We start from the raw sequence: 24,921 nt of genomic DNA on the forward strand, positions 1-24,921 counted from the left end.
GTCCCAAACCCCCCCCCCTTCCCCCCTTGCCCAGCCTGGTGGGAGGGCTGCTGCAGCATTTGGCTCTGCTGAGAGGCACATGGCTGACCCGGCAGTCACTCCTGTCATTTGTGCCCTGTCATTTGTGCGTGCTTGCAGGTGAGAGACGCACCGCGCCCACTCTGGGGGCCTCAGCCTTGTGTAAGGAGTGAGAGCAGGCAGTGGGCTGGATTGGAAGCAAAGCCAGCAGGCTGCAGGGGCGAGCTGCCTCAACAGTTGTGGGTGAGGCAAGTGCGGGATGCTGCCCACACTCTGCTGGGGGGGCAGGGTGGTTGCTGAAGACAGAGGAAGTAAAACTGCAGGCCTGTTAAAGCACACTCCTGCGTCTGCTAGCCGCCTAACTAGAGCAGGCCCAGAGAGGCTGCCCAGCGGTTCTGGGGCCACCAGTTTGTCGGGACCTCACTGTGGAGAGACGGAGGCCCAAGAGTGCTGGGCTGTGGGACAGGACTGTGAAAAAGGGGAAATTTCTTCCTTTCTCTTCCCTGGAAAAGGTATATAGGAAATGGAGTCTAAAATGAGTTAATCGGGAGGCGCCTGGCTGGCTCTGTCGGTAGAGGAGACTCTTGATCTCAGGGTCATGAGTTCAAGCCCCACACTGGGCATGGAGCTTAAAGAAAATAAATAAGATGGGCAAATTAAGAAAAATAAGGGGCGCCTGGGTGGCTCAGTCGGTTAAGCATCTGACTTTGGCTCAGGTCATGATCTCATGGTTTGTGAGTTTGAGCCCCGCATCAGGCTCCCTGCTGTCAGCACAGAGCCAACTTGATTCTCTCTTTCTGTGTCCCTTTCCCACTCCCGCTCCCCCTCTCTCTCAGAAATAAACATTAAAAAAATAAATGAGTTAGTGGACAGGAAAGGGGGTCTGAGAGCCTCCCCAGTTAAGTTAAACACTAGTTTTACCGTCAGTTGTGCTGCCACCTAGCCCATGTCCCTCCTGGCCCCAGGCTAGGGTTGTGAGTTGCCTGGTTAGAATTCATCTCAGTTGTAAACTAAAGTAGGAATGTATCAGGGGAGTTCGGTAAGGCTGAGGTCAGAAAGGTGGACACCTTGTAATTCAACAAATACTTCTGAGCACCTGAGCTTTGGCAAGTGCTAGGTGATAACAGTCTTGCGGGGAAGGTGAAGAACCAAGCTGCTCATCAAACACCGGGTGACTTGTCTCCAGCTAATTCTTGCTTTATAGAAACTGGCATTCAAAACCAAGTTAAAGGCACCCCTTCTGGTACATCAAGCCCAGAGCTCACAGATGGTGGTACAGACCTTTCTGTTCCCTGGACCACAGTTCTCTCACAGGGGCTCACCCCATACCAGGAACTAGGGAGGCCCGCAGAGAAATGCAGTCCTGACTACAGGCAAACTTGCAAGGTGGAGCAAAGACTGATTCTTTGGAAAATAACAAGAAAGAGCAAAAAGTATACTATAATGTCAAGCTTTACAGCAATTCATGATTCACAAGGGCTCTTCCACACAAACATTTAACAATAGGGAGGTGATGGGGGGGGCGGGGGCAACAAAACCAAAGGCGTTGGGGCATCAGCTGAGGGCAGGGCTAGGGCCAGAGAAGAGTGGTCAGAGGACATCCCCTGCTCAGCAAACTGGGATCCTCTTGCTTCTTTCTGTTCTGCCCCAACTTTAGTCCCAGGGCCTGTGCCTCACCTCCAGTGGCAGAGGGAAGCAGGGCAGGACCGGAGCTGGTCTCCCCAGGGGCTGATATCGGTTCAGCAGATAGGAAGCTGCCCACAGCTTTCCATAAGGCACCATGCATGGGCTTTGGTGGTTACTGAGTAGATACCCTGACATTTATGGTTTAGGAGACCTGAATCCAAACAGGCTTTTCTGCCCCTCCTGGCATTCTTAGCCAATGCCCTTAGTCCAGCTGTCCCCATCTGAGAATAACACTGGGCTGCTAAGGACCCTGTCAGAGGAGCCTCACGTGGGTTTCCTACGTTGTAAAGGGATGTTACCATTGATACTGTGCTCTTTCCTGCCTGCCAAAGGGGGGACTTGAGGAGCTGGGCTCTCCGTACTCTTCCAGCTTTGACTGCCTGGTATAAATGCTCCCCATGAAATGGGTGGGGTTGGGGGGTGTCAACCCATTGTGTCTGGCGGCAGGGCAGGTAGGCCTGCTGTGGACCATGGTGGAGGGACGCCCAGGCTACACCCGGCCCTGGAGTGGTTCTGGGATGTGGCGTCTGAATCCTCAGTGGCCACTGCTCCTTTGGCCCTGGCTGTGCAAGGGAATCACGAACACAGAGATGTCATCGTAGGACACCTGCCCTTCCTCTGTGAGACCGTCGTCCTTTCCCTGTGTGCTATGTATCAGCATTTGGGCCAGCTCCGAGAACCTGTAGGGACCAACTGCAGATGCACTTTGGGGCCAAAGCAAAGAAGCAAAGCCAGCCCTCGGAGAACTTGCTGCACAGGGCTGGACAGACACATGGGGACCCAAACAATGTGGTCCAGCTGTGGGGCCAGGCAAGCCTCAAGCATGGGAGGGCCACAGGTCGGACCATGGAGATTTTTAGTCTCAGGGATTTCTGAACCCAGAGATTTTGGAGACCCACAGTCACCCCGCAGAAGCTTGAGACAGCCCCGATCCTGACCACCTGCCCTGAGATGAGTTCATTGTCAGTGCTGTCTCCTCAGCCATAGCTACTTCCTGGTGTTGCTGCTGGTACCGACCCAGGCACAGGCAGGTCCCCAGAAGCTACAGTACCTGTGTGGGTCCTCTCGGTTGCCAGGGAGGAAGCTCCGCACTAGCCGTGCCACCTGCTCATTGGATAGGACATCCCAGAGCCCATCAGTTGCCATGACAACCACATCCTCCTCCTGCAGCTCCAGCTGGTCCACATCCAGGACAGTCACCTGCAAGTTAAGCCTGAGGATCCTTAGCACTCCCTTCCCGGGCTCCTGCCAGCCTCATCGTCTGCCTTTCCAGGCAGACGGAAGCTGGTGTGGGCTATTGCCCACTCACCTGTGGGACAGAGAGCAAGAAGGGCTTGAGCTGAATGTTTGTGTCCAGGACTTTGAGCTGATGGTCTCCCAGGCCCCGGGAGACGGCCAGTGTTCCCAGTAATCGAGCCTGGGGACAAGGGAGATGTGAGGTGACAGCAAACAGCCCCAGAGAATGTGCAAGTAAAGCACACAGAAGTGTACTGTGGCCCTTGGGTGCCCTGGGTTGAGGGACAAACATCCTGTAGCCTTGGAGCAAACCCCATGACCCCAGCCACAGCCCCCAAAAGGGACAAAGGAGCTCCCACTTCTGCAGGGGGCAGTTTAAGAGGGGCTCTTAGAGGGTGCCATTCACTGACCTGTCTACCCTGCCCATGGATCAGTGGGTACTTGAGATCCGACTTCTCCACACACTTGTAGCTCCTACCAGGAGCAGACCCAGCATCAATCCAGGCCCTACCCACCGCTCATCTCCCCGTAACACAGAGCCCACCCTGCCCGTGGGGAAGAGGACTGCCCCAAGCCCACACACTGGGCCTGACGCTAGGCCTCTCCCCACTGTCTCCCAAACCCACCCAGCTCACCAGCCTCTCATGTGGTGATCCCGGAACAAAACCTTCTGCCCTAAGTCATCCCCCTTCAGTCGCCGAGGGAACTCCAGTCGGGTGAACTCACCAGCCAGAAGCTCAGGGTAGACAAAGGCCTGGGGGTAGGAAGGCATGCTCAGATGAGGCTCTCTCTGGTGGCTTCTGGTGACCCTAGATTCAGGAGTTGGGGCTCCATAACATTCCTCTGCCAAAGGCACCTACCAGCTGCTGAATCCGCTGCCGCTCAGTCTCCGGGGTGAACTCAGAGCTCAGGGGCCGAACCTCATCTTTCCGTACCAATATGGCCCTGGATGGGGTTGGGGAAGAGAGAGAGAGGCCTGTGGAGCAGGCTCCACCCTCACTCATGGCCTTTCCCAGCCACCAGGGACCAGCTCAAAGCCCCCCATGACTACCAACAGCCTGCAAAGTAAAAGCTCAGCCCTTGGGCCTGGCGCTTGAGCTGTCTGCCCTCCCTCAGATTTGCTGTCCACTCATACCTGACACACCAGGTACACAAACAACTCAGCTAGTCAATCCCTACTTCCATCCCTCCACATCCAGCCCCCTTTCACTGTCCCCACCACCTCTGGTGCCCGCCTGCCGACCCCACCCTGCCTACCCTCCAGGTACTCACCTGCTATCCCCGGCATTGGCCACATACAGCTTTCCCTGCAGGGACACAGCCACCAGGGCTGTGCAGCCGCCCACCTGGCCTGAGGCCTCCAGCTCCCGCCCGATCACCTCATCCTGGGGCAAACCGAGGCCACTTTAGCTGCTGCTTGTACTGCCACCACACCACTCTGTCCCCGATCCCCACCCTACCATTCACTTCCCCACCAACAAGCCTGGTAGTCCCACCCAACCCAAAGTCTGGCTATGACTCCAGGATCCCTGTGGTTAGGAGATCTAGATGTATTCCTTGGGAGGGAGGGAAGTCCTATTCAAAACTGAGGAAGGGAAACCAGCCCCTGCACCAAGGACCATCAAGGTGCACAACGTACGATGCAGGTAAAAGCCCCTAGCACATACTAGGCACTGGATAAGTGGGAGGGGTTAGTGATGGCAATGATGACCATTACTAACAAACCAACCAACCCAATCTTGTCCTTCCAGTGCAAAGATCCAGGGAGACCACCACTGTGTGCAGGGATGCTCCACAACCCAGCGTCCCACAGGTGCCCGGTCCCTTCCCCAGCCAAAGGCCACACTCACACATTCCTGGAAGGCACTCTCCAGAGCCCCGATCACCAAATCTTCCGCCCTAATGCCCTTCTCTTCCACAAACTGGGGATCACTGGGACAGATGCTGTGGCCGCTGAGGTGCATGGGGGGCTGAGTGGCCACCATGCCCTCTACCACGGCCTCCAGCTGCCGGCGGAGGCAGGAGTGCAGGGTGTTGGCAGCCAGGATGGCTGCAGCTGGCCCACCATGCCCATCAAAGAGTGCCCAGTAATGACCTGTCAGGAACTGTACAGGAAGGGCTTGGTGTCAGGCTCTGCCTGGCTTCCCCAGTTGTCCCCCCACCTGGCATGGGAAACTAGAGCAAGAACCTGCAGTCCCGGTCCCAGCCTGTTAAGACCAGCTCAGGCCCAGTTGCACTCACCTCCTCTGGGCACGAGGTCAGCCACTCCTGGTCCTCTTCAGCCCCAAACTCACATCTCCGGATGCACAGCTGCCCACAGGCTGCCTGATCCTCATTGAACTCAGATTTCTCCGCATTGATGATCCTGAGGCCAGTAAGTGATCAGAGACCCTTCAGGGACACACCCATGTCCCCACGGGCAGAGACCAAAGCTGGTACATAGAGGGAGGAGCCCTACCTCTGAAGCAGCAGCCCCTATGCTGTCCCTAACACACACCTGGACAAACATAGTGTAAGTTTCCTAACTGTTCAGTAACCTCAGGGTAAGGCAAAACTCAGGGCCCAGCGCCTCTGTGCTGACCTGGGCTGAGAGGTGAGGGTGCGGCTGTCCGAGGAGATCTGGGGCTCCTTTGCCAATCCTCCCCCCATCTCGGCCAGATTCCCTGTCCCATACAGCACAGGCCACAACCCAGGGTGAGATGCTGCGTGCGTGTGAGGGGTATGTATCTCCAAAGCCCGCGCGCAATGTTGGAACTCCACCCAGGGTCCCTGTCTCATCTTGGAAGCCCCAGAGGTGCAGGTCCTTCCCAACTAGTGAGCCTCTCTGAGGGAGGCTGGCTGGAGTCCCCAAGAAAAGGCTGCGGTGGGACCGGGGGAAGGTGTCAAGAGTCCCAGATGAGGGCAGAAGGGAGGTAGCCACAAGGTTGGGGGACGGGAGCACTGGCTCAGCTTAGGCTGTTTTCCAGGACGGCCCAGCAGGGCCGGCACGGAGGCGCGGGATCGGGGTGGAGGGGTGGGGGCGGGGGCCGCAACGGGGCACTCACTCGGCGTAGCCTGCGTTCCAAGGCAGTGCGCGGCCCCGCGCTGGACTGCGCACGGGCCGGACGTCGGGGCGGCGCGGAGCGTCGGCGGTGCCGGGGCCCGAGCCGGAGCCGCGCAGGAAGCGGGGCCGCCGGTAGGGCACGGGGCTGGAGCGCGGCCTGGGCGGCCGCGGCGCGGGCAGCGGACCCCCGGGCAGGAAGCGGCGCCGGAACCAGCCGGCGGACATGGCGCGGAGGCAGGGGGCTGCCGCGCGGGAGGAGGAAGCGGGCCGGGGGCGGGGACGGGCCGGGTAGGGGCGGGGCGGCGACGCCCCCAAACGCCAGCCTCCCGCGGGGAGTGCACGAGCGGCCCGGGCGCCCTCGGGCTTACCGGGGCCCCTGATGACCCCAAGAAGCAAAGGCTGTTGGCAACCCCACTTCACAGGCAAGAACACTGAGACCTCCAGAGGCGAAGTGGCTTGCCCGCGTCACGCAGCCACCCGAGCGGGCGTAGTGCTGCGCCACACGCGTGGGGTGGTGGCCTTTGCAAGGGAAAAAGTTCTCCTCGTCACCCAGCGAGGTGATGGGGTCATTCCGAACGTAGCCGAGGCCTGGAGGCTGGGTCCGCGTCCGTGGGGGAGCCTCCGGCCTCCTCCCGCTGGGCCCGGACCTTGCGCAAGGGTTAGATGGGAACAGGATGTGCCTGGAGGTGTCAGACTGACAAGTTGAGTAAGAGTCTCAGAGCACAGGGTTCCCTCGGGTGGCCCTTCATTTCCCGCCCATGCAGCCTGTCACCATCCACCCCCACATGAGCCTTGGTGGCCACCCTGGCGTTCCTCAACCTGAGACTCCTCTCCACACTTCAGGGACAGCCTACCAAACCACTGCCCCTCCAGTCAAGATGTCGTCTCTGGACAGACAGCAGGATTCTCACTAGAATGTTCGTGACTGGTAGACAAGAGGAATTCATGGTCCCCAGAAAGCTCCAACCAGTCCAAGTTCAGACCTGGAACTAAGGGAAGTGAAAGAATTCATCCCTGCTGGAGGCAAGATGCTGCAGTCTCTTAACCCCTGACCAGCTGTCACCGTGCGGTCAGCAGCAGTGTCTCCCTTCACACCTGCAAGTTAACAGAGTGCTCTGTCACCCTTCTGTCACTTAAGCCCAACTCCCTGTGCAGCACTGTTATTTCTGTCTCTTGAGGAGGACTCTGAGGCCCACAGAGGGGAAGTGTCCTGATGCCCAGGGCTCTGCTGTTTCCATTATGACAGTTCAGCTGACTCAAACTCCCCACAGGGGATTTCTCTTCCCCTTCCTCTTCCAAAAAGGCAGGCTTGCCAACTCAAAGCCCCTGAGGCCCATAGCCCAGGGTCCCCAGGGAGAGCTTCAGGAGGAGTCCCTACCTTTGTCTGGGCTCCCAAGCCTAGCACATGCTCACATGCTGGGTGCAGCAGTGATGGAGGTTGAGTCCCAGCTCTGATGGCGAAGGCCTGGTGGATGGTGCTTGTTCCAGCTGGCAAGGGGGTGGGGGCAAAATCAGAGAAAGCTTCTCAAAGGACACCTGAGCTACGGTCTATCACCGGGACAGATATGGACCAGGGACCCAGGGTGGGGCAGGCCCAATTCAGTCTGTGGGGTCACCTCTTCATCCCTACCAGCCAACAGCTCAGAGGTTTTTAGTCTAAAATGAGAGGAAACAACACAAGCACAGTCTTTTCTCCATGCCAGTGCCTTGGACTTCGTGGGTGGGATGAATCCTGTCCTTTGAAGCATATTCAGAGAAGCTCCTGAGATGTCACAGGTGGTCTGTTGCTCAGTGTAGCTGTGGAGCCCTATGGCAGTCCCTTCCTCCCTGTTCCAAGGAGGCCTGAGTGTCCCTTCAGTGCCACCGAGGCTCCTCTGGCTTCTAGGTGGCTTCTGGGAGCCTCTGCTCTGGCTTGGATCCCAAGGCTGACTTTCTTAGTTTTCGACCTAATTTTGCTGAAGCACATCCTCTAACAACTCTCCAAGAAAGGATGACTGGAAGGTCATTTCCTGGATCCTCCCAAGTCTGAAAGGGTTTGCCTCAAAAAAAAAAAAAAAAAAAAAAAAATTTTTTTTTAAAGTAAGCTCTACACCCAACATGGGGCAAAATCCTTTGTTTTTGACTGATATTTTAGCTCAGAGTCTGACTTCTCTGTTCATTGTCTTTTGACTGTTGCTTCTGCTGCAGTCTAGGGCCCCTCTCATTCCCAGACCTTTAGATTGGTTGTTTGCCTTTTTCTTTCTCCAGAAGTTTCTAATCTCTTCTGTCTCTGGTGTCTGAAATTGTAGGGGAGGTTCCTTGGGGTGGGTCTCTCTTCATTCTTGGGCTGAGCCCTCCCTGGAGGCCATGCAGCCCCCCACTTCCCAGTGACACCCTTCTCCTAACTGTTCCAATGAACGCAAGCTTGCCCCGCTCCTGGCCTGACACCTCTCCTCAGCTAACTCCATCCGCATGTGACAGTTTGGGGTGGGGAGGAGCAAGTTTAGCAAAAAAGAAAAAGATTTTTATGCTACATTTTTTTTCACTCACAAGGAGAATAGTTTTTGTTGAGTCCCATGACTTAAAATTCAAAAGGTGGGGCTCCTGGCTGGCTCATTTGGTGGAACATTCGATGCTTGATCTTGGGGTCGTGAGTTTGAGCCCCACGTTGGGCACAGAGATTACTTAAAAAACAAAAACAAAACAAAAACTTTTTTAAAAACCCACAAAATTCAAAAGGTGTAAAGTGTATTTAGTAACAAGTCTCTCCCACAACCCCATCCCCTGGCCATGCAGTTCCCCTCCCCGGAGACATCTAATATTACTAGTTTCTTGTGAATCCTTCCAGAAGTGCCAGGTGTTCTGTAAAAATTCAAGCCAAAAAAAAAAAAAAAATTACCTATAAGACAAGAAATAATGAGTGTTGGCAAGGATGTGGAGAAAAGGGAACTCTTGTGCACTGTTGGTGGGAATGTAAACTGGTTGCAGACACTATGGAAAACAGTATGGAGGTTCCTCAAAAAATTAAAAATAGAACTATCATATGATCTATCAATTCCATTTCTGGATATCTATCTGAAGAAAGTGTAATCAACATCTTGAAAACATATCTGCACCCCCATTTTCACTGCAGCATTGTTTACAACAGCCAAAACATGGAAACAACCAAAATGTCTACTGTCAGGTGAATGGTTAAAAACAATGTGGTACACAACCACACACACAGGAATATTATTCAGCCATAAAAAAGAAGGACAGTCCGCCATTTGCAACAGCACAGATGGACCTTGAGGGCTTTATGCTAAATAAGTCAGACAGAGGAAGATAAACACTGTATGATCTCACTTATATGTGGAATCGAAACAAAATTTCAAATCCATAGGCACAGAAAATGGACTGCTTGTTGTCAGAAGTGTGGGGGCGGGGTGGACAAAATGGGTGAAATTGGTCAAAAGGTATAAACCTTCAGTTATAAATAAGTGCTGGGCGGGGGCACCTGGGTGGCTCCGTTGATTAAGCATCCAACTTCAGGTCATGGTCTCAAGGTTCATGAGTTCAAGCCCCATATGGGGCTCTCTGCTGTCAGCACAGATCCTGCTTCATTCAGATCCTCTGTCTCCTTCTCTCTGCCCCTCCCCTGCTTGCTCTCTCTCTCAAAAATAAATATATATTAAAAACAATAAGTTCGTTCTGTGGGTGTAATCTATAGCATGGTGACTATAGTTAATGCTGCTGTATTGCATATTTGAAAGTTACTAAGAGTAGATTCTAAAAGTTCTCATAAGAAAAATAATTATAACTATGTGTGGTGATGGATGTTACCTAAACTTATTGCAGTCATTTCACGATATATACAAATATTGAATCTTGTTGTACACTTAACACTGATACAATGGGATTTGTAAATTATATCTCAATTTAAGTAATTTAAAAATTACATATATATAAAATCTTTCCTTCTCCCCTCCTTTTCTTTCCACAAATGATAGCATACTGTGTGCCATATCCTATACTTGAAATTTTCATAAAAGATACCTCTTTTTTTGTTAGTCCTCGAAAAGCTGCCTTATTGTTAAGGTTACAGAGTAGTCTCTGCAAAAATGCAGACTTTATGTAGCTAGCCCCCCCCAGTGATGGACATTTAGATTGTTTTCAGTTATTTGCTTTATAGTTTTTTTTGTGGGGGCGATATTGATAGGATCAGTTCCTAGTAATGGAATTGCTGGGTCAAAAGCATTTGTTGTTCATAGCAGCACCATTCACAATAGCCAAAAGTGGAAACAACACAAATGTCATCAGCTGGATGAATGGATAAACAAATTCTGGTATATACGCACAATGGAATATTATTCAGCCATAAAAAAGAACGAAGTACTGATATGTGCTACAATGTAGATGAACCTCCAAACAATTATGCTAAGTGAAAAAAAGCCAGATATAAAAGGTCACATGTTTTATGCCTCCATTCATATGAACTATCCAGAATAGGTAAATCCATGGAAATAGAAAGAAGACTGGTGGTTGCAGGGACCGGAGGAGGGAGGAATGGGGAGTAACTGCTTAACAGGTACGGTTTTCTTTTGGGGTGATGAATTTTTTTTTTTTTAAATAGGCTTCACACTCAGCACAGAGCCCAATGCAGGGCTTGAATTCACAACCCTGAGGCCAAGACCTGAGCTGAGGGGAGCCTGGGTGGCTCAGTCAGTTAAGTGTCCGATTCTTGACTTTGGCTCAGGTCATGATCTTGCGGTTTGTGAGTTTGAGCCCCTCATTGGACTCTGCACTGACAGTGTGGAGCCTGCTTGGGATTCTCCCTCTCTCTCTCTCTCCCTCCCTCTCTCTCTGCCCTTCCCCTGCTTGTGCTCTCTTTCTCTCTCTCAAAATAAATAAACATAAAAAAAAAAAAGAGCTGAGATCAAGAGTTGAACACCTAACCAACCATGCCACCCAGCACCCAGGCACCCCAATGAAAATGTTCTAGAACAGGAGATGGTGGTTGCACAACATAGTGAATGTACTGCCTTGATCCCTTTAAGATGGTTAATTTTGTTATGTGAATTTCACTTCAATTAAAAAAAAGGGGGGGTATACACATTCACAATTTTGTAGATATTGTTCTACATGAAGGTTTACTCTTCCATCAGCCTATTTTCCCATAGTATTTCATTAAGGTTTTTAATCTTTCTCTATAGATAAAAATATGGAAGTCTAGTTTGATTTCCATTTATCTTATTAAGAAGGGATAACCAATTTCTATAGGTCTGAGAGACCTATTTGTATTTCTTTTTCTGTGGGTAGTCTGTACTCTTTTACCCCATTTCTTAGTGAGACTTTGGGGTTTTTTCTTATTGATTTATGAGAGCTCTTTATTTTGAAATGAGTTACAAGTATGTTGTTTGTAGCCAATTACAGTTTATTGTTTGTATTTTGACTTTGATGGTGGCTTTTTCCATGTAGACTTTTAATTTTTTGATGTTTATTTATTTTTGAGAGAGAGAGAGCAATTGGAGGAGAGGCAGGAGAGAGGGGACAGAGGATTTGAAGTGCACTGACAGCAGAGAGCCCAATGCGGAGCTTGAACTCAGAAACCGTGAGATCATGACCTGAGCTGAAGTCGGACGTTCAACTGATAAGCCACCCAGACACCCCTAGACTTCCAATTTTTTTTTTAATTTAATATAAATGAATTTACATATTTTATTTTTTTTCTTTTATGCCTTTTGAGTTTGGTGACATACTCAGAAGGCCCCCTTCACTCCAAGATTCTACAAACTTTTCCCTTTTTTCTTCAGTATTTTTATAGTTCACTCTTGTTGTTGTTTTTAACATTTAAACTTTTGATCCACATGAAAAAACCAGTATGTTCTAATAATTTCGATGGCTGACTCTGTGTTGAGAAACATCAGAAAGAATGGAGCAATCAACCTGTTTCTGGATACTGTGTTCATCCCAGGACTCATCTGAGGAGCCATGTGCAGCTTTCTCATCTTTCTGCCTGAAACCAGATCTCAACCAGAGATGGAGTCTGTTTGGGTACTCTGCTGGCCCTTGGGCTCCCTGCCTGCATCCCAGGCTCTGAAGCTGAGTGGGACTGTCTCCCAGTGCATTTCCTTCCCTGGTCAAACCTTCATCATTGAGGTGTGAGATTGTGATGGAAGGCTCAAGGGCCACTGAACAATAGGATTTCTCCTCCTTTGTCCCATATCTTGAGTAAAGGAAACTAAGGTTCTTGTGGACACTCACTACCTTGTCGACCTGCATCAAATCACTTCATCTCTCCAAACCTCAGATTCTTCAACTGTAAAAGAGAGACAATAACACCTACCTCCTAGGGTTGTCAGGAGGATTAAATGTGTCCAGTGCATAGTAAGTGTGCAACATAAAGACTCTAATTATTTTTAAGCGGACTCTATGCCCAACATGGGGCTTGAACTCATGACCCTGAGATCAAGAGTTGCACGCTCTACTGACTGAGCCAGCCAGGTGCCCTGAGACTCTAGTTGTTTATTCATTTGTTTAGTTGGCAAATAATTCTGAACACTTACCAATGCTGAGCACTGTTCTAGGTGTTGGGGATACAGCAGGAACAGAACTTAACTACTGGTAAAGGGAAGACAATAAACAAATAAGCAGGTAAGTATATGTATCAGGCAGTGATGGGGAGCCTGGGTGGCTCAGTCAGTTAAGTGTCCAACTCTCGATTCCAGCTCAGGTCATGATCTCACGGTTCTTGGGTTCAAGACCAGTGTCGGGCTCCATGCTGATGGTGCAGAGGCTACTTGGGATTCTCTATATATATCTCAAAATAAATAAACTTAGAGAGAGAGAGAGAGAGAGGGAGAGAGAATGATGTAGGCAGTGATAAGCCAGGCAACAGGGAGACCTTACAGTTAAGGTAGTCACAGTTCATTCAGTGATAGACATTTCTACAGGGAACATAACTTTATTGTTTTTCATTAACCTGTTTTCTTGGCTAATTCCTGTTTCCAAGAAGTTGATGCTCTTATGCTTCTGTGGAATTGCCAAGTGCTCTGATGGAAGTGGCCAGGTCTGAGAGCTGATGTAACTGTTGGCTCTGTGTTGCTGTCCCATCTGTGCTGTGGCAGGGCTGAGTTGGGGACTTGCCTGTGAGCTATTCTCCCAAGGGCAGGCTGTGAGGCCACACAGAGTTTTTAGTTTCTATTGTGAGTTCTGGGGTCAAGGTGAGCACTACACAGGTCCAGTTTTCAGGGTGTGCATAGGAAGATAAATAAGAAAATACTTCAATTGTGTTTGTTGTACTCTCAGGAGATGAGAAGCCCAGGGCTTGGGGCACACAGAGGAGGGCGCAATGCTACCTATTCAGCATGGGGTAGTGAGACAGCAGGGAGTTCAAGCTGGGGCCAGATGCAAGGCAGGCCCCATACTCCATCATCAATTCTCAGCAATCCCAGCCCTCAAAGGTGGCCTCCTTCCCAATCTTCCCAACCAAAGTCCTGAGACAGGCTCTGTGGTCTTGTGCTCATCCCTGGCTCAACGTGGCCTGTAAGATACATTATGTTGATTGGCTGGTAACAGCAGGGCTAATGCCAGAGAAGGCAAAGCTGCTGGGTGTGGAGCCAGAAGTAGATTAGGAGTTGGGAAGTTACTCACTCGCCAAGCTCTGGCCCTCCTTCAACCTCTGGGCCTTTGCACATGTAGTTTCCTCTTCTCAGAAAACTTTTCCCTCCGCTCTGCCAGGTTGACCTCCAGGTCTCCACTCAAACTTCACCTCCTCCTAGTGGCCCCTTGCTCTCTGGGCAGGGCCCTCACCACCACAGGTTCATTTGCTAACTGCCAGGTAGGTCAGTCTGGCTCCCACAATCAGGGCAGGGCCTGCAGCCAGGCCCGCCTCAAGGTGCCAGTGCGTCGCAGGGGGCGCTCAGGAAACGTCTCTAGGAAAAGGGATGCCGCTCAAAAACACAGGCGCTTCCATCCTCATGCAAACCCCTTCCCAGCCATAAGTGAGGGTACGCGCGGATCTCACCCCACTTGGAAACCCACCTAGATTGGGGCGCAGAGACTCGCGCGCGCACTCCCGGACGCGCCCCGGCCACAGACCCGTCGGCTCACGGTCTATAGGCACACGCGCGCGTATGAGGGCGCCCACGGATGCCCGACCACACGGAGGCCCCGTTTTTCCCCACAAACAGGCACGCGCAGGCGCGCGGACACGCCGATCAACTCCGCGCGAAAGTCTCACCCGGAACAAGACGCACGGTGCGCGCACGCGCGGCCCCGAGTCCCCGCCCCCTCCCGGCCTCGCCCGTCGGGGGCGGGGCGCTCTGGGCCGGGTCCTGCGGCACCGCCCGGGAAGCTGCGCGAGGCTGGGCGGCCGCCGCCACATCCTCCTCCTCCTCCGGGTCCAGGCGAGCGGAGCGGGTCCAGGGCCGAGCCGAGGGCTCCAAGGGCGCTGGTGGAGCGGGGCACGGAGCCATGGCGCACCAGACGGGCATCCACGGTGAGGGAGGATGGTGGGCGGCCAGAGAGCCGAGGGTATCCGCTCGAGGCTGCGCCCCCTCCCCGGCGCTCAGCCATTCTCTCCTCCCTGGCACCAGCCTAGGGAAGCTTCCTGTTCTCTTTTGCAGCCGGCGGTCGCCTGGGGTGGGCACATATGGGGGCGTGCGACTTACTGTGCATAGTTGGGAGTGGGTGTGCATGTACACAGCTGTAGTGGAAATATCTGTGTGCCCATCTGAGCGTGGATGTGCTTGTGTGTGCCTATCTATATATTTTTGTTCCTTTCTGGGGGTGGGTGTACCCGGATGTGCACATCTGGGGGAGTGTGCACGCATGTGCACTTGTGTGTACAGTCCTGGGTGTGCACATCTGGATGTGACTGCTTGTGTATGTCTAGGGTCATTCATGCACATGCACTAATAGCTGATTGAATGGACACTGTCGCATGGAACCATCTTTAGGCATCAGTGTTTTGTGACTGTGTGCACATGTCTGTGGGTGTCTGTGTGCACAGTTTGGGTACATCTCAATGTGCATTTGTTACCATGGATGCGTGTAGCAGATGTGTCTGTGTAAGGATTGTATGGGTTTGTGTCTGTATGAGGAGGGGTCCCTGACCTTTGACTCCTCCCTGGACCCTCACATACTTGAGCAAACTAGACTGGGGAAAACCTGGGACAGGGCCTTCAGAGTGGGATGGGGAGAGTTGCCAATCTGACCTTGACCTCTGACCTCCCTACCATTTTCCACTCTGATCTCCTGAATCTGCCCCAGCTAGGGTTAGAAGGTGCCAGCTCCAGGCTGAAGGCAGAGAAAAGGGTCCAAATATGGGGTTTGTGAGGAGGGTCCTGGCTTTAGAGACTCCAGGCCAGCTCTCCCTACCCCAAGCCTCTCCAGCCTAGAGCATCATCCCATTCCCCAAGGGCTTAGTTTCCTCTTTACACTGGCTGGGGAGAAGCAGGAGCCAGGTGTCCTGACCCCTCCGGGGCCTCAGTGTCCCCCTCTGTCCCTAGCCTGGGAGGACTTCCTGGCCTGTGGGAAAAGCCCAGGCTGCTTGCCCAGACAGCCTGGTGGTTTGGCCATCAGCCATTCCTCCCACCACACCAGGATCCCCAGCCCGGGGACACCACCACCATCGACCAGCCTGACTGCCTGGATCTTGACTTGGCTTGTGGTTGTGGCCGCTTGGTGGCTAGACCGCCTAGAGGGTTTCCCTGGCCCCGCCCCACAGGACCAGAAAAGGCCAGAGTCAGGGCCAGCCTCCTACCAGGTGGGCCAGCTTCTCCAGAAGGAGCCGGAGGAGCTGGAGGGGTGGCTTCATGACTCAGCCCACAGAAGGGAACACTGTCCCCTGGACCTGCCCCTTCCGTCCCCTTTGTCTGGTCACTGCTGCTGCCTCCATCTGGAGGAGATCGGAAGCTGTGGCCCCTGCTCCCTGCTCAGGGCTGACAGGTCCTGTGGCCAGGGCTCTGCCTCACTCCTTCATTTCCCACATGGTGAGACAGGCCTGGCTAGGGGATCACTGGGAAGTGCCCATGAGCAGCTCTCTCCTTCCCATTTCTGGCCTGGGGAGGTGGAAGCTGAGATCGATTGCCCTGGATGCCTAGATGCCAGCCCAGTGTGGCCATACCTGTGGATCTGGTGACCTCAGAGCAGGGCGAGGGAGGGGGGGAGGGAGGGACTTGTAACTTGAGGCTATGGGGTAAGGGGAGGGCAGGGCAGCAGAGGCAGAAGGGTTGGGTGGGGGGGGGGGGAGCATGAATCTTTGATGATAGAGGCTCTGGTATCCCAGGCCTGGCCTCTGGATTATTGATGGTGGCTGAGGAGTCATGGGGTGGGGGGCGGGGAATGTCTCTTCCACTACTGGGGTGTCACTTTGTCTTAGTAACTCTAGAAGGGGCGTGGCAGCCTCTCCCTTAGGGGAGCTTCTTGGCTTTCCCTCCCAGAAGGTCTGAGCAGGTGGAAAGGGCAGTTCAGCACAGCCTGCTCTGCCATCATTACAGTAGTAAATTTACAGTAGTGAAATTTTAAATTTAACAATTATTCGTAAAGTCCGCACTACTGAGCATTTTTTTCCCCATCTACTCCTTAGCACAGCCCTCTGCACCTTGAGAGTATTAGCTCCACAGTATAGATGAGTCTGAGGCTCAGTGAGGTCAGAGGTCACACACAACTATGGGAAAGGTGGAGACCCAGAGGCCAGGCTTTTCCTCAGGGATTTGCTTGGGGTCTGCTGATAAGCAGCCCTGTCCTCGCCCAGTGGGACTGTGTCTCCATGCCATGGTACTTGGTTGGGACCCTGCTCCCCCAGAGGCCATGGAGGATGGTACACAGCCTGACTTCTCAGGCTCAGGGTCACCCTGCATGAGGGGCCCCTGAGGACATGACCAGAGTTTGTTTTCCTAAAGGCCCCCACCCCCTGCCCTCAAGCTGCCCAGTCTGGGCCCTATAAATACTCTCTGACCTCAGCTCTCCAGCTGTGTCCCTGCAGAATTCTTCTGACCCCTGGATAGCCTCAAGGTCATGCTGGCCTGGCCCTAGCACACGTAGAGACCCAAGTCGGGCCCCTCCTCACTTGAACTTTGGTTTCTGTGTCTTTACCACTGGTAGATCTGTGACGATCCTGGTCTCACCTCTGTGTTTGGGTCCTTGGTCATTGGCTGTCATCTTCCAGCTGTGACCCAAGGACCAAGACAGGGTCTGTTTTGGAGAGTTCCTGATTGCCATTCCTCCTCTGGGAGCATTCTGGACTGCCTAAGGGCTGGGGACTTAGTGCCCCTAGCAGGGTTGTGCTAGGGCAGGGCTGTGCTAGGGCTGGGCTCAGGACCTCTCAGGGTTAGGCAGCCTGGCTGGTGGGCTGGGTGTGCATGCGTGTGTGTTTGTGTGTATGCTTTGTACATCTTCTTGCCTGGACATGTCTTAGCCAGGTTCTGCATTTGCCTATGTGTTTGTTAGCACTCTGGGGACTGTGTTCTTGTGTATGTTTGTGTGTCGAAATGTGTGTGTCCATTTATGTTTGACCAGCTGAATATGTTGTCATGTGTGAGGGTATTTGCATTTCTCCTCCACTGTGTCACATAGATGTTTATGTGTTACATTCACATGTGCTGGACTGAGCATGTACCTGATGGCACATGCAACAGGTGGTGCACGTGTGCGTGTATGTGTGCATGTGATTGCATGTGTGTGTTAACGGACATAGTGGTCAGTGCATACTGAGGGCCTGTGTTCATGTATTTCTGTGTTTGTGGATATGACAGAACTGGAAGTGTCAGAGGCCACTTCAGTGCTGGGCCTTCCTAGGGGACAGGGGACAGTTGGGGGCCATTCACTCTGGTTAGCCTGGCCTGGCCCAGAGCCTGCCCCATCCTTGAATGTGCTGGCCCATCCCTGCCTACCCTGTCACCAGAGCTATCTCAGCCAGCAGGCCACACTGCTGGCTAAATTTGGGAGCTTATGTTTGTGGACCGTGTCAGGTTCCCAGTCACATGGGGGGGCCATATTTAACCCGGCTCCCAGCTCCACCACCAGACCCCACAGGACGGAGCAGGCCCTGAACGTGTCCCTGCCCACCCTGCTCACGCTGCCTGCTTATCCCTCACCATGTTTCTTGTTCTTGTAGCCACCGAAGAGCTGAAGGAATTCTTCGCCAAGGCACGGGCTGGCTCTATCCGGCTCATCAAAGTCGTCATTGAGGACGGTGAGTGCCCCGTACTGCCCCCTTTGATAAGCTAGGGCATAGGTGGGGGGCTAGACCCAGCTGCTTCTCTGGGAGCTGCCGGGACATTTGCCTCTAGCCCCTTCAGGACCTCACTTGCTCCCTCTGGGGACTGGAGGTGCTTTGTAGGAGAGCGTCACTGGTGGGCATGATCATTACCCCTGTTACACAGAACAAGAAATAAAAGCTGGGACTACAGCAAGGAGGGCCCTTCCCAGAGGTCCTGTCCAGCTCCCCAGAGGCTATGTGGGGGTCAGAGGCCAGGCCAGGATGCTATGCTGGGCATGGGAGCAGGAGATCAGTGAGGCCAGGCATTGCCCCATGTGGCGAGTGCCACTCACCTCCCTCTATGATCGGCAGGCTGGTGTGGCCGGGGGGGAGTCCCAAGGAGAAGCTGGGGCCCTGCCCTTGGGAAGTGCCCCTACAACAGGGCAAAGGGACTCGTGCCCAGCTTGATTTGACAACATGACTGGGGGATTCCAGGCTTGGCTGAGCCTTGGCCGAGCCTTGGCCTGGACACTGGGAACCTGAGGTTTGCACAGGGTGGGTGCTCCTCATATTGGGGTGGGAGTAGGTGAGCTTGAGCTGAGGCTTGAAGTGAGGGGAGGGTTTGGGGAGGTAGAGAATGAGGCTGAGGCTTGGTGGCGACTCCTCCCCTTCCCTTCATGCTAAGGGTTGCCCCTAGAGGTGATGGGTACAGACACTGGGCGTGGGCTGGGCGCCCCATGAATCCTTGGTAGCCAGCAGTAGTGGGCCCTTTAGGGCCACCCCCCCAAATGGGCTTGGTGCCCAGCTAACTTTTCACCCATTGAATTGGTACAAAGCAAGTTCTACCCAGACCCAGAATTCACCCCAGACTTTAGTGCCAGAGCTGTGCTGGATTTTGTCCAGGGTCCCCAAGTTCAGATGCCCTCAGAGGTCAGGTCGTGGTCACTGTAGTAGGTCAAGAATGAAGGCTTCCCGTGGTGACAGGCCACAGCCTCCCTGCCCCCTGAAGAGATGGACTCATCAACCTTAGCTCTCAGCCTTCCCTGTCGCCTCCCAGACAGGACACCTCTACTAATGTTTACCAGGAGGAATCTCTAGGTGGGCTCTTATCTCTGTTCTGCATTTTAGTTGTTGGGGCACCTGGGAGTCCCCAGGAAGGTTCAGGCACCTTGACAGGGAGCCACTGCCCATCTCCTACTGAGTGAGGCTTGAGCTCCTTCTAGAGTATCCGTTAATTCCACTTATTATGTAAAACTTCCCATTTTGAAAATGTTGGCAACAAATTAAACACTGTTGGCAGTACTGTTGGGCCGACTGCCTGCTGGTTTTCACCCTTGACCCCACCTGAGTTCTAGGAGGATAGGCAAGGAGTCCGAGGCCTGCAGAGAGGCAGCTGGGCTGGTGGGCCTGGCATGTTTGGCCCTCATCAGGAGGGCCTGGTGGTCAGGTACCCCCTGGCCAGGTGTTGATTAACGCTTGCCCCAGGTCTTCTGCCACCCTGGGACTGTGCACCCCTGGGCTGATGTTGGGTGCCCACCCAAGACCCTGTGGGTGGATAGGTCAAGTATATGTCCAGCCTCAATGGCCCATTCAGCCAGCATGCACCAGCCAGGGAGGTGGCCGGCCTATTGACCCCAGGCGTTAAGAGGTTTGTTAATTTGGCGGGGAGGGGACTACAGCTGGCCAGTGGCAACAGGGTACAGATTTATATAGTATCTGATAAGAGCCCCTGTCTCCCTCTTTCCCACATGCTTTTGCTCTGGCAGGTCCCTGTGGCCTGAGGCTAGGCCCCACCTCCCTCAGCACAGTTGTTTGAGAATGGTGTGCTGCGGGTTCCCCTAGAATCTTAGGCCAAGGGAGGAGGGGAGCAGGAAGTGACACAGTGGGGCTGTGCCTGAGCAGCCATGCCAGTGGGGTGGGTCTGAGTGTGTGGGTGATTGTGAGGGGACTGCATTGTTGGTGGCTCTGGGCAATGCAGCCACATGTCTTCTCGTGTTTGTCTGTGCTTAGTTATCTAGCATTCTCGAGGCCATTTCTGTGCATATATGTGCGCGTTCATATAGCTGGCAGCTCTGTGCTTCATTCATTCGTTCGCTTGTTCGCAGATTCAGTCACGTAGCCTCATCTTTCAGGGACTTGGGGGCTCCAGGGAAAGGTGGGTGGAGTGGCCGGCAGACCTGAGCCCCAGCCAAGAGGGCCCACGGTCTGAGGTGGGTATGGGAGATGGCTACTCCTTGGCTCACCCGGCCTCTGCCCCCAGAGCAGCTCGTGCTAGGTGCCTCGCGGGAGCTGGCGGGCTGCTGGGACCAGGACTACGACAGGGCCGTGCTGCCGCTGCTGGATGCCCAGCAGCCCTGTTATCTGCTCTACCGCCTGGACTCGCAGAACGCCCAGGGCTTCGAGTGGCTCTTCCTCGCCTGGTCACCTGACAATTCTCCTGTGAGTCCTAGGGATCCCTGCCCAGTTCCCAGACCAGGGGAGAGGGGAAGCTGGATCTGAATGAAATAACAAGACCCTGCCCTGGGAGGTCCAAGGGGAGAGATACCAGGTCCTGCCTCAGAGTCTGAAACAGGACAAGGCCCTGTGCTTGGAGCCTGATGTCTCCCGGAGGCCCCCCAGCCACCTCAGCCTGGCTCTGGGAGGCAGAGATGTTGGGCTGGGGAGGCTCCACCCACTCTCGTCCTCGCACCCTGCTGCGCCCTCTGCTGGGTATATGGGCACAAATCGATGACCTGGTCCCCACCCAGAGGCTCTGGCCTGCTTCTCTAGAGAGACAGCGCTGCCCGGATGGGTCTCACAGCTTAGCTCCTGTCCTTCAGGTGCGGCTGAAGATGCTGTATGCAGCCACACGGGCTACAGTGAAGAAGGAGTTTGGGGGCGGCCACATCAAGGATGAGCTCTTTGGGACTGTGAAGGTAGGCTCCCTAGGCCAGGCCCCACCAAGCTGGGATCACAGGCCCACAGAGTGTGGGATGTTATGCAGGGTCACATAGGAAGTGGGTGCTAGGCTTGGGGAGGAGTGGAGAGGGCTGGGAAAGTCCAGGGGCTGCAAGCTGGGGTGCTCAGTGGGCTTCTGCCAGCCCAGCAACCCAAGGTGCCCATTTATGCTTCTGCATCCACTGGCCAGGATGACCTCTCCTTTGCTGGGTACCAGAAGCACCTCTCGTCCTGTGCAGCGCCCGCCCCGTTGACCTCAGCTGAGAGAGAGCTTCAGCAGATCCGTATTAATGAGGTGGGTGCACCAGACCAATGGTCAAAAGTCCCACCCTGAGGCCCTCTAGGTAACGTTAGGCCCAGCTGGCCGGGCCTGTGCTCCAGTGGGGCTACACCCTGGTTAGGCAGGTAAGGGCCTCACTCACTCTTTACTCGTCCCCAGGTGAAGACGGAGATCAGTGTGGAGAGCAAGCACCAGACCCTGCAGGGCCTCACCTTCCCACTGCAGCCGGCAGCCCAGAGGGCACTTCAGCAGCTCAAACAGAAGACCATCAACTACATCCAGCTGGTGGGTGCCTGTCCCTGCCCCAGGCACACATGCAGGGCACACCGTGCCCCTCCCCTGCTCTTGCTCAGACATGTGCACGGATGTGCATTCAGTACCCAGTCTGTCCTCTTCAGCTCACCTATGTACTTGCGGGGACCCACTCTCCCCCCTCCTGCTCCCCTGTCGCTCCCTGTTCCTGTTTGAGTGCAGACGCCTCATACAGTAGATGCAATGTGTTCCCCTGCCTTGCCCAGTCCTTGCTCACATGCAGGGACATGTGTGAGACACTGTCCCTCATTCTGCCCTTCTTACTGTGTACACGTACTCAGCCTGGAGTTCACACTGACTCCTCAGACCTGAGCCCCTTCCTGTCCTAGACTCCCTCTGCAGCTCCCCTGACTGCCTCCTTCCCCAGGTTGGGTCTTTCTGCTCCAGCGGCCTAGGCTTCCCGCTTTCTTTCTTTTTCTTTTTCTTTTTTTTTAATGTTTACGTATTTATTTTTGAAACAGAAAGCACGTGCTCATGCATGCATGATCAGGGGAGGGGCAGAGAGGGCAAGAGAGAATCCCAAGCAGGCTCTGCGCTGTTAGCACAGACCCCAGCACAGGGCTCAGTCTTCTGAACTGTGAGATCATGACTTTAAATCAAGAGTCGGGGAGCGCCTGGGTGGCTCAGTCAGTTAAGCATTCAACTCTTGGTTTTGGCTCAGGTCATGATCTTATGGTTTGTGAGTTCGAGCCCCTTGTTGGGCTCCACAGTGACAGTGCAGAACCTGCTTGGGATTCTCTCTCTCTCTTTGCCCTTCTCCTGCTCAAATGTGCTATGTCTCTCTCTCTGTCTCGCTCTCTCAAAATAAATACACAATTGAAAAAAAGGGGGGGCACCTGGGTGGCTCAGTCAGTTGAGCATCCGACTTCAGCAGCTTAGGTCACTATGTCGCAGTTTATGAGTTCGAGCCCTACATGGGGCTCTCTACTGTCAGCACAGAGCCTGCTTTGGAGCCTCTGTCCCCCCCTCTCTCTCTCTGCCCCTCCCCCACTCATTTTAAATAAAACATTAAAAAAAAAAAAAGAAATCAAGAGGAGGACGCTTAACTAACTGAGCCACCCAGGTACGCCTTCTTTTTTTTTTTAATGTAAGCCCTATGCCTGTGACTCCTGGGTGGCTCGGTTGAGTGTCCGACTTCATCTCAGGTCATGATCTCACGGTTCACAAGTTTGAGCTCTGTGTCAGGCTCTGTTCTGACAGCTCAGAGCCTGGAGCCTGCTTCAGATTCTGTGTCTGCCTCTCTCTCTTCCCCTCCCCTGCTTGTGCTCTTTCTCTTTCTCAAAAATAAGTAAAAACATTAAAGCCCCAACGTGGGGCTTGAACTCACAAGATCGAGTCACATGTTCCGCTGACTGAGCTAGCCAAGTGCTCCTAGACTTCCCCATTCCAAGCAAAATGATGTGTCCCCCAAGAGGCCTCTCCCTCAGGTGGAGACCTTCCCCACTGTCCTGTCCACTGCCCCTGGTGGGACTTCCTCCTCTCGTAGAGCTTTCAAAGGCAGAGGTGGGGGCTCAGGAGTGGCCTCTTCGCGGGGACCCCATGGTGGATGGCCACTGAGGTGGGGAATCCTGGGAAAGGGAGACCACAGTCAGACTCCTGCCTGTCACCTTGGGGACTTCTTGTTTGCTAGGGTGGGTCCGGGCCCTCTGCTGCTCAGGCCCTCACCTCGCCCTTACCCTTGGTAGAAGCTGGACCTGGAGCGGGAGACCATTGAGCTGGTGCACACAGAGCCCACGGAAGTGGCCCAGCTGCCCTCGAGGGTGCCCCGAGATGCTGCCCGCTACCACTTCTTCCTCTACAAGCACACCCATGAGGGTGACCACCTTGAGTCTGTGGGTGAGTGGCCACAGCAGCGCCCCCACGCCCGTGGCTGAATAGAAGCAGCACTGGCCTATGGCTGGGTGGGCTTGCTGCAGGGGGCGTGGGTCAGCAGGTCCCCCAGCCTCTGCTCACGTCCCCATTCCCCACAGTGTTCATCTACTCGATGCCGGGGTACAAGTGCAGCATCAAGGAGCGCATGCTCTATTCCAGCTGTAAGAGTCGCCTCCTCGACTCCGTGGAGCAGGACTTCCAGCTGGAGATCTCCAAGAAGGTGGGTGCCCATTCCCCAGAGCCTCATCAACCAAGGGGCCTTTAACACCACCCTCCACATGGGGCATTGGAGTCCCAAGACAGTGGCAGGGCAGGGGTCATTATTGCCTTGTGGGATGGACGTGGATGAGGCCCAAGGGGTAGCATGCATTCCCAAGGTGCCCATCTGACTGGTGGCATGGACAAGCCCTTGTCTTGGCCGCCCATGACTCTGCTCTCCCAGGGTCTGAAAGGCAGATAGGGTGTCACCAAGGCGTGCAGGGCAGTGGGCCCCAGCAATGTGTTCCTGGAGGTGGCATTCCAGGTGGGGGGATCTGGGAGGAGACCCCAAGGCTAGAGTGTGAGAGGTCAAGGGGCTGCCCTAGGAGTGGAGGTGACCAAGGGTGGTATGTGTCGGGGGCCCCCCACCAGACCACTGCCTTGCCCCATGCAGATTGAGATTGGAGATGGGGCGGAGCTGACAGCCGAGTTCCTCTACGACGAGGTGCACCCCAAACAACACGCCTTCAAGCAGGCCTTCGCCAAGCCCAAGGGCCCAGGGGGCAAGCGGGGCCACAAGCGCCTCATCCGTGGTCCTGGCGAGAACGGGGATGACAGCTAGGTGGCCGGACCTGAGCTGCCCCGGCATGTGGACTGTGGGGATGTGTGCCCCACCGCTCCCGGCCACCTGCCTCCTTCCCAGCCTGGGCTCCAGGGGAGGCTTGCTTCTTGTGGGGCAGGAGAGCTGCTGACAGAACACTCTTGCAGCTTCTGAGAGCCACTGGAGCTGGCATTTTGTGACCTTCCCCTGTTGCTGTCCCTGCCTCTCATCTGTGTGCCCAGGGGGTCTGGGGACCCTGCCTGCCTGGCTCAAGGGCGCTGGGTAGGGAGCCTAGAATGAGCTTGGCCCCCAGGGGAACTGAGACTAGGATCCTAGCACATCCCAGAAGCCTTGGCCACAGGGGTGGGTTTAGTCAGGGCTGGGGTAGGGTGTCCCTGCAGAATAAGATGGTTGAATGCTGTATTTTTTAAAGAATAAAATATTTTTAAATCAACACCTGAGTCTGGCCCTGAGGGATCCACCTCTGACACTGGGAATCGGGAGGCCCCGTGTATATAACTGCATGCTTTCACCTTCGAAGCGGGTCTGTGAGCCTGTTAGGTGGGGCTCCAGCA

The 24,921-nt window shown here is 54.2% G+C and overlaps 2 protein-coding genes across 3 annotated transcripts; one reads left to right on the top strand and one right to left on the bottom strand.

The window, feature by feature from the left end:
* Positions 1–1,190: 1,190 nt before the first annotated feature.
* On the bottom strand, positions 1,191–7,040 carry PPM1M (protein phosphatase, Mg2+/Mn2+ dependent 1M). 2 transcript variants are annotated; one of them, XM_025916462.2, is made up of 10 exons: positions 5,985–7,035; positions 5,182–5,305; positions 4,791–5,045; positions 4,213–4,325; positions 3,801–3,885; positions 3,576–3,694; positions 3,351–3,414; positions 3,014–3,121; positions 2,756–2,904; positions 1,191–2,384 (listed from the first exon to the last, which is right to left on the bottom strand). In XM_025916462.2, the coding sequence occupies exons 1-10, from the start codon at positions 6,206–6,208 to the stop codon at positions 2,240–2,242; spliced, it is 1,386 nt and encodes a 461-aa protein (XP_025772247.1). In that variant the 5' UTR covers positions 6,209–7,035; the 3' UTR covers positions 1,191–2,239. The 2 variants fall into 2 exon arrangements, with proteins under 2 accessions (XP_025772247.1, XP_086554171.1); XM_086698045.1 differs by lacking the exon at positions 4,791–5,045 and having other exon boundaries at positions 5,985–7,040.
* Positions 7,041–14,271: 7,231 nt separating this feature from the next.
* On the top strand, positions 14,272–24,800 carry TWF2 (twinfilin actin binding protein 2). Its single transcript, XM_025916006.2, has 9 exons — positions 14,272–14,441; positions 18,063–18,140; positions 20,407–20,585; positions 20,966–21,061; positions 21,274–21,378; positions 21,523–21,648; positions 23,361–23,511; positions 23,646–23,767; positions 24,200–24,800. The coding sequence occupies exons 1-9, from the start codon at positions 14,417–14,419 to the stop codon at positions 24,365–24,367; spliced, it is 1,050 nt and encodes a 349-aa protein (XP_025771791.1). The 5' UTR covers positions 14,272–14,416; the 3' UTR covers positions 24,368–24,800.
* The last annotated feature ends 121 nt before the right edge of the window (positions 24,801–24,921 follow it).

The sequence above is a fragment of the Puma concolor genome, chromosome A2, assembly GCF_028749965.1.
Source record: "Puma concolor isolate L17-30 chromosome A2, mPumCon1.1.hap2, whole genome shotgun sequence".
Classification (NCBI taxonomy): Eukaryota; Metazoa; Chordata; class Mammalia; order Carnivora; family Felidae; genus Puma; species Puma concolor.

Coding starts and splice junctions, on each gene's coding strand:
- PPM1M (XM_025916462.2), bottom strand. CDS start 6,208: ATGTCCGCCGGCTGGTTCCGGCGCCGCTTCCTGCCCGGGGGTCCGCTG. Junction 3,695..3,800: donor GGCAGCGGATTCAGCAGCTG/GTAGGTGCCTTT, acceptor TCCTACCCCCAG/GCCTTTGTCTACCCTGAGCT. Junction 3,122..3,350: donor TCCATGGGCAGGGTAGACAG/GTCAGTGAATGG, acceptor CCTTGTCCCCAG/GCTCGATTACTGGGAACACT.
- TWF2 (XM_025916006.2), top strand. CDS start 14,417: ATGGCGCACCAGACGGGCATCCACG. Junction 18,141..20,406: donor CAAAGTCGTCATTGAGGACG/GTGAGTGCCCCG, acceptor CTCTGCCCCCAG/AGCAGCTCGTGCTAGGTGCC. Junction 23,512..23,645: donor TGACCACCTTGAGTCTGTGG/GTGAGTGGCCAC, acceptor CATTCCCCACAG/TGTTCATCTACTCGATGCCG.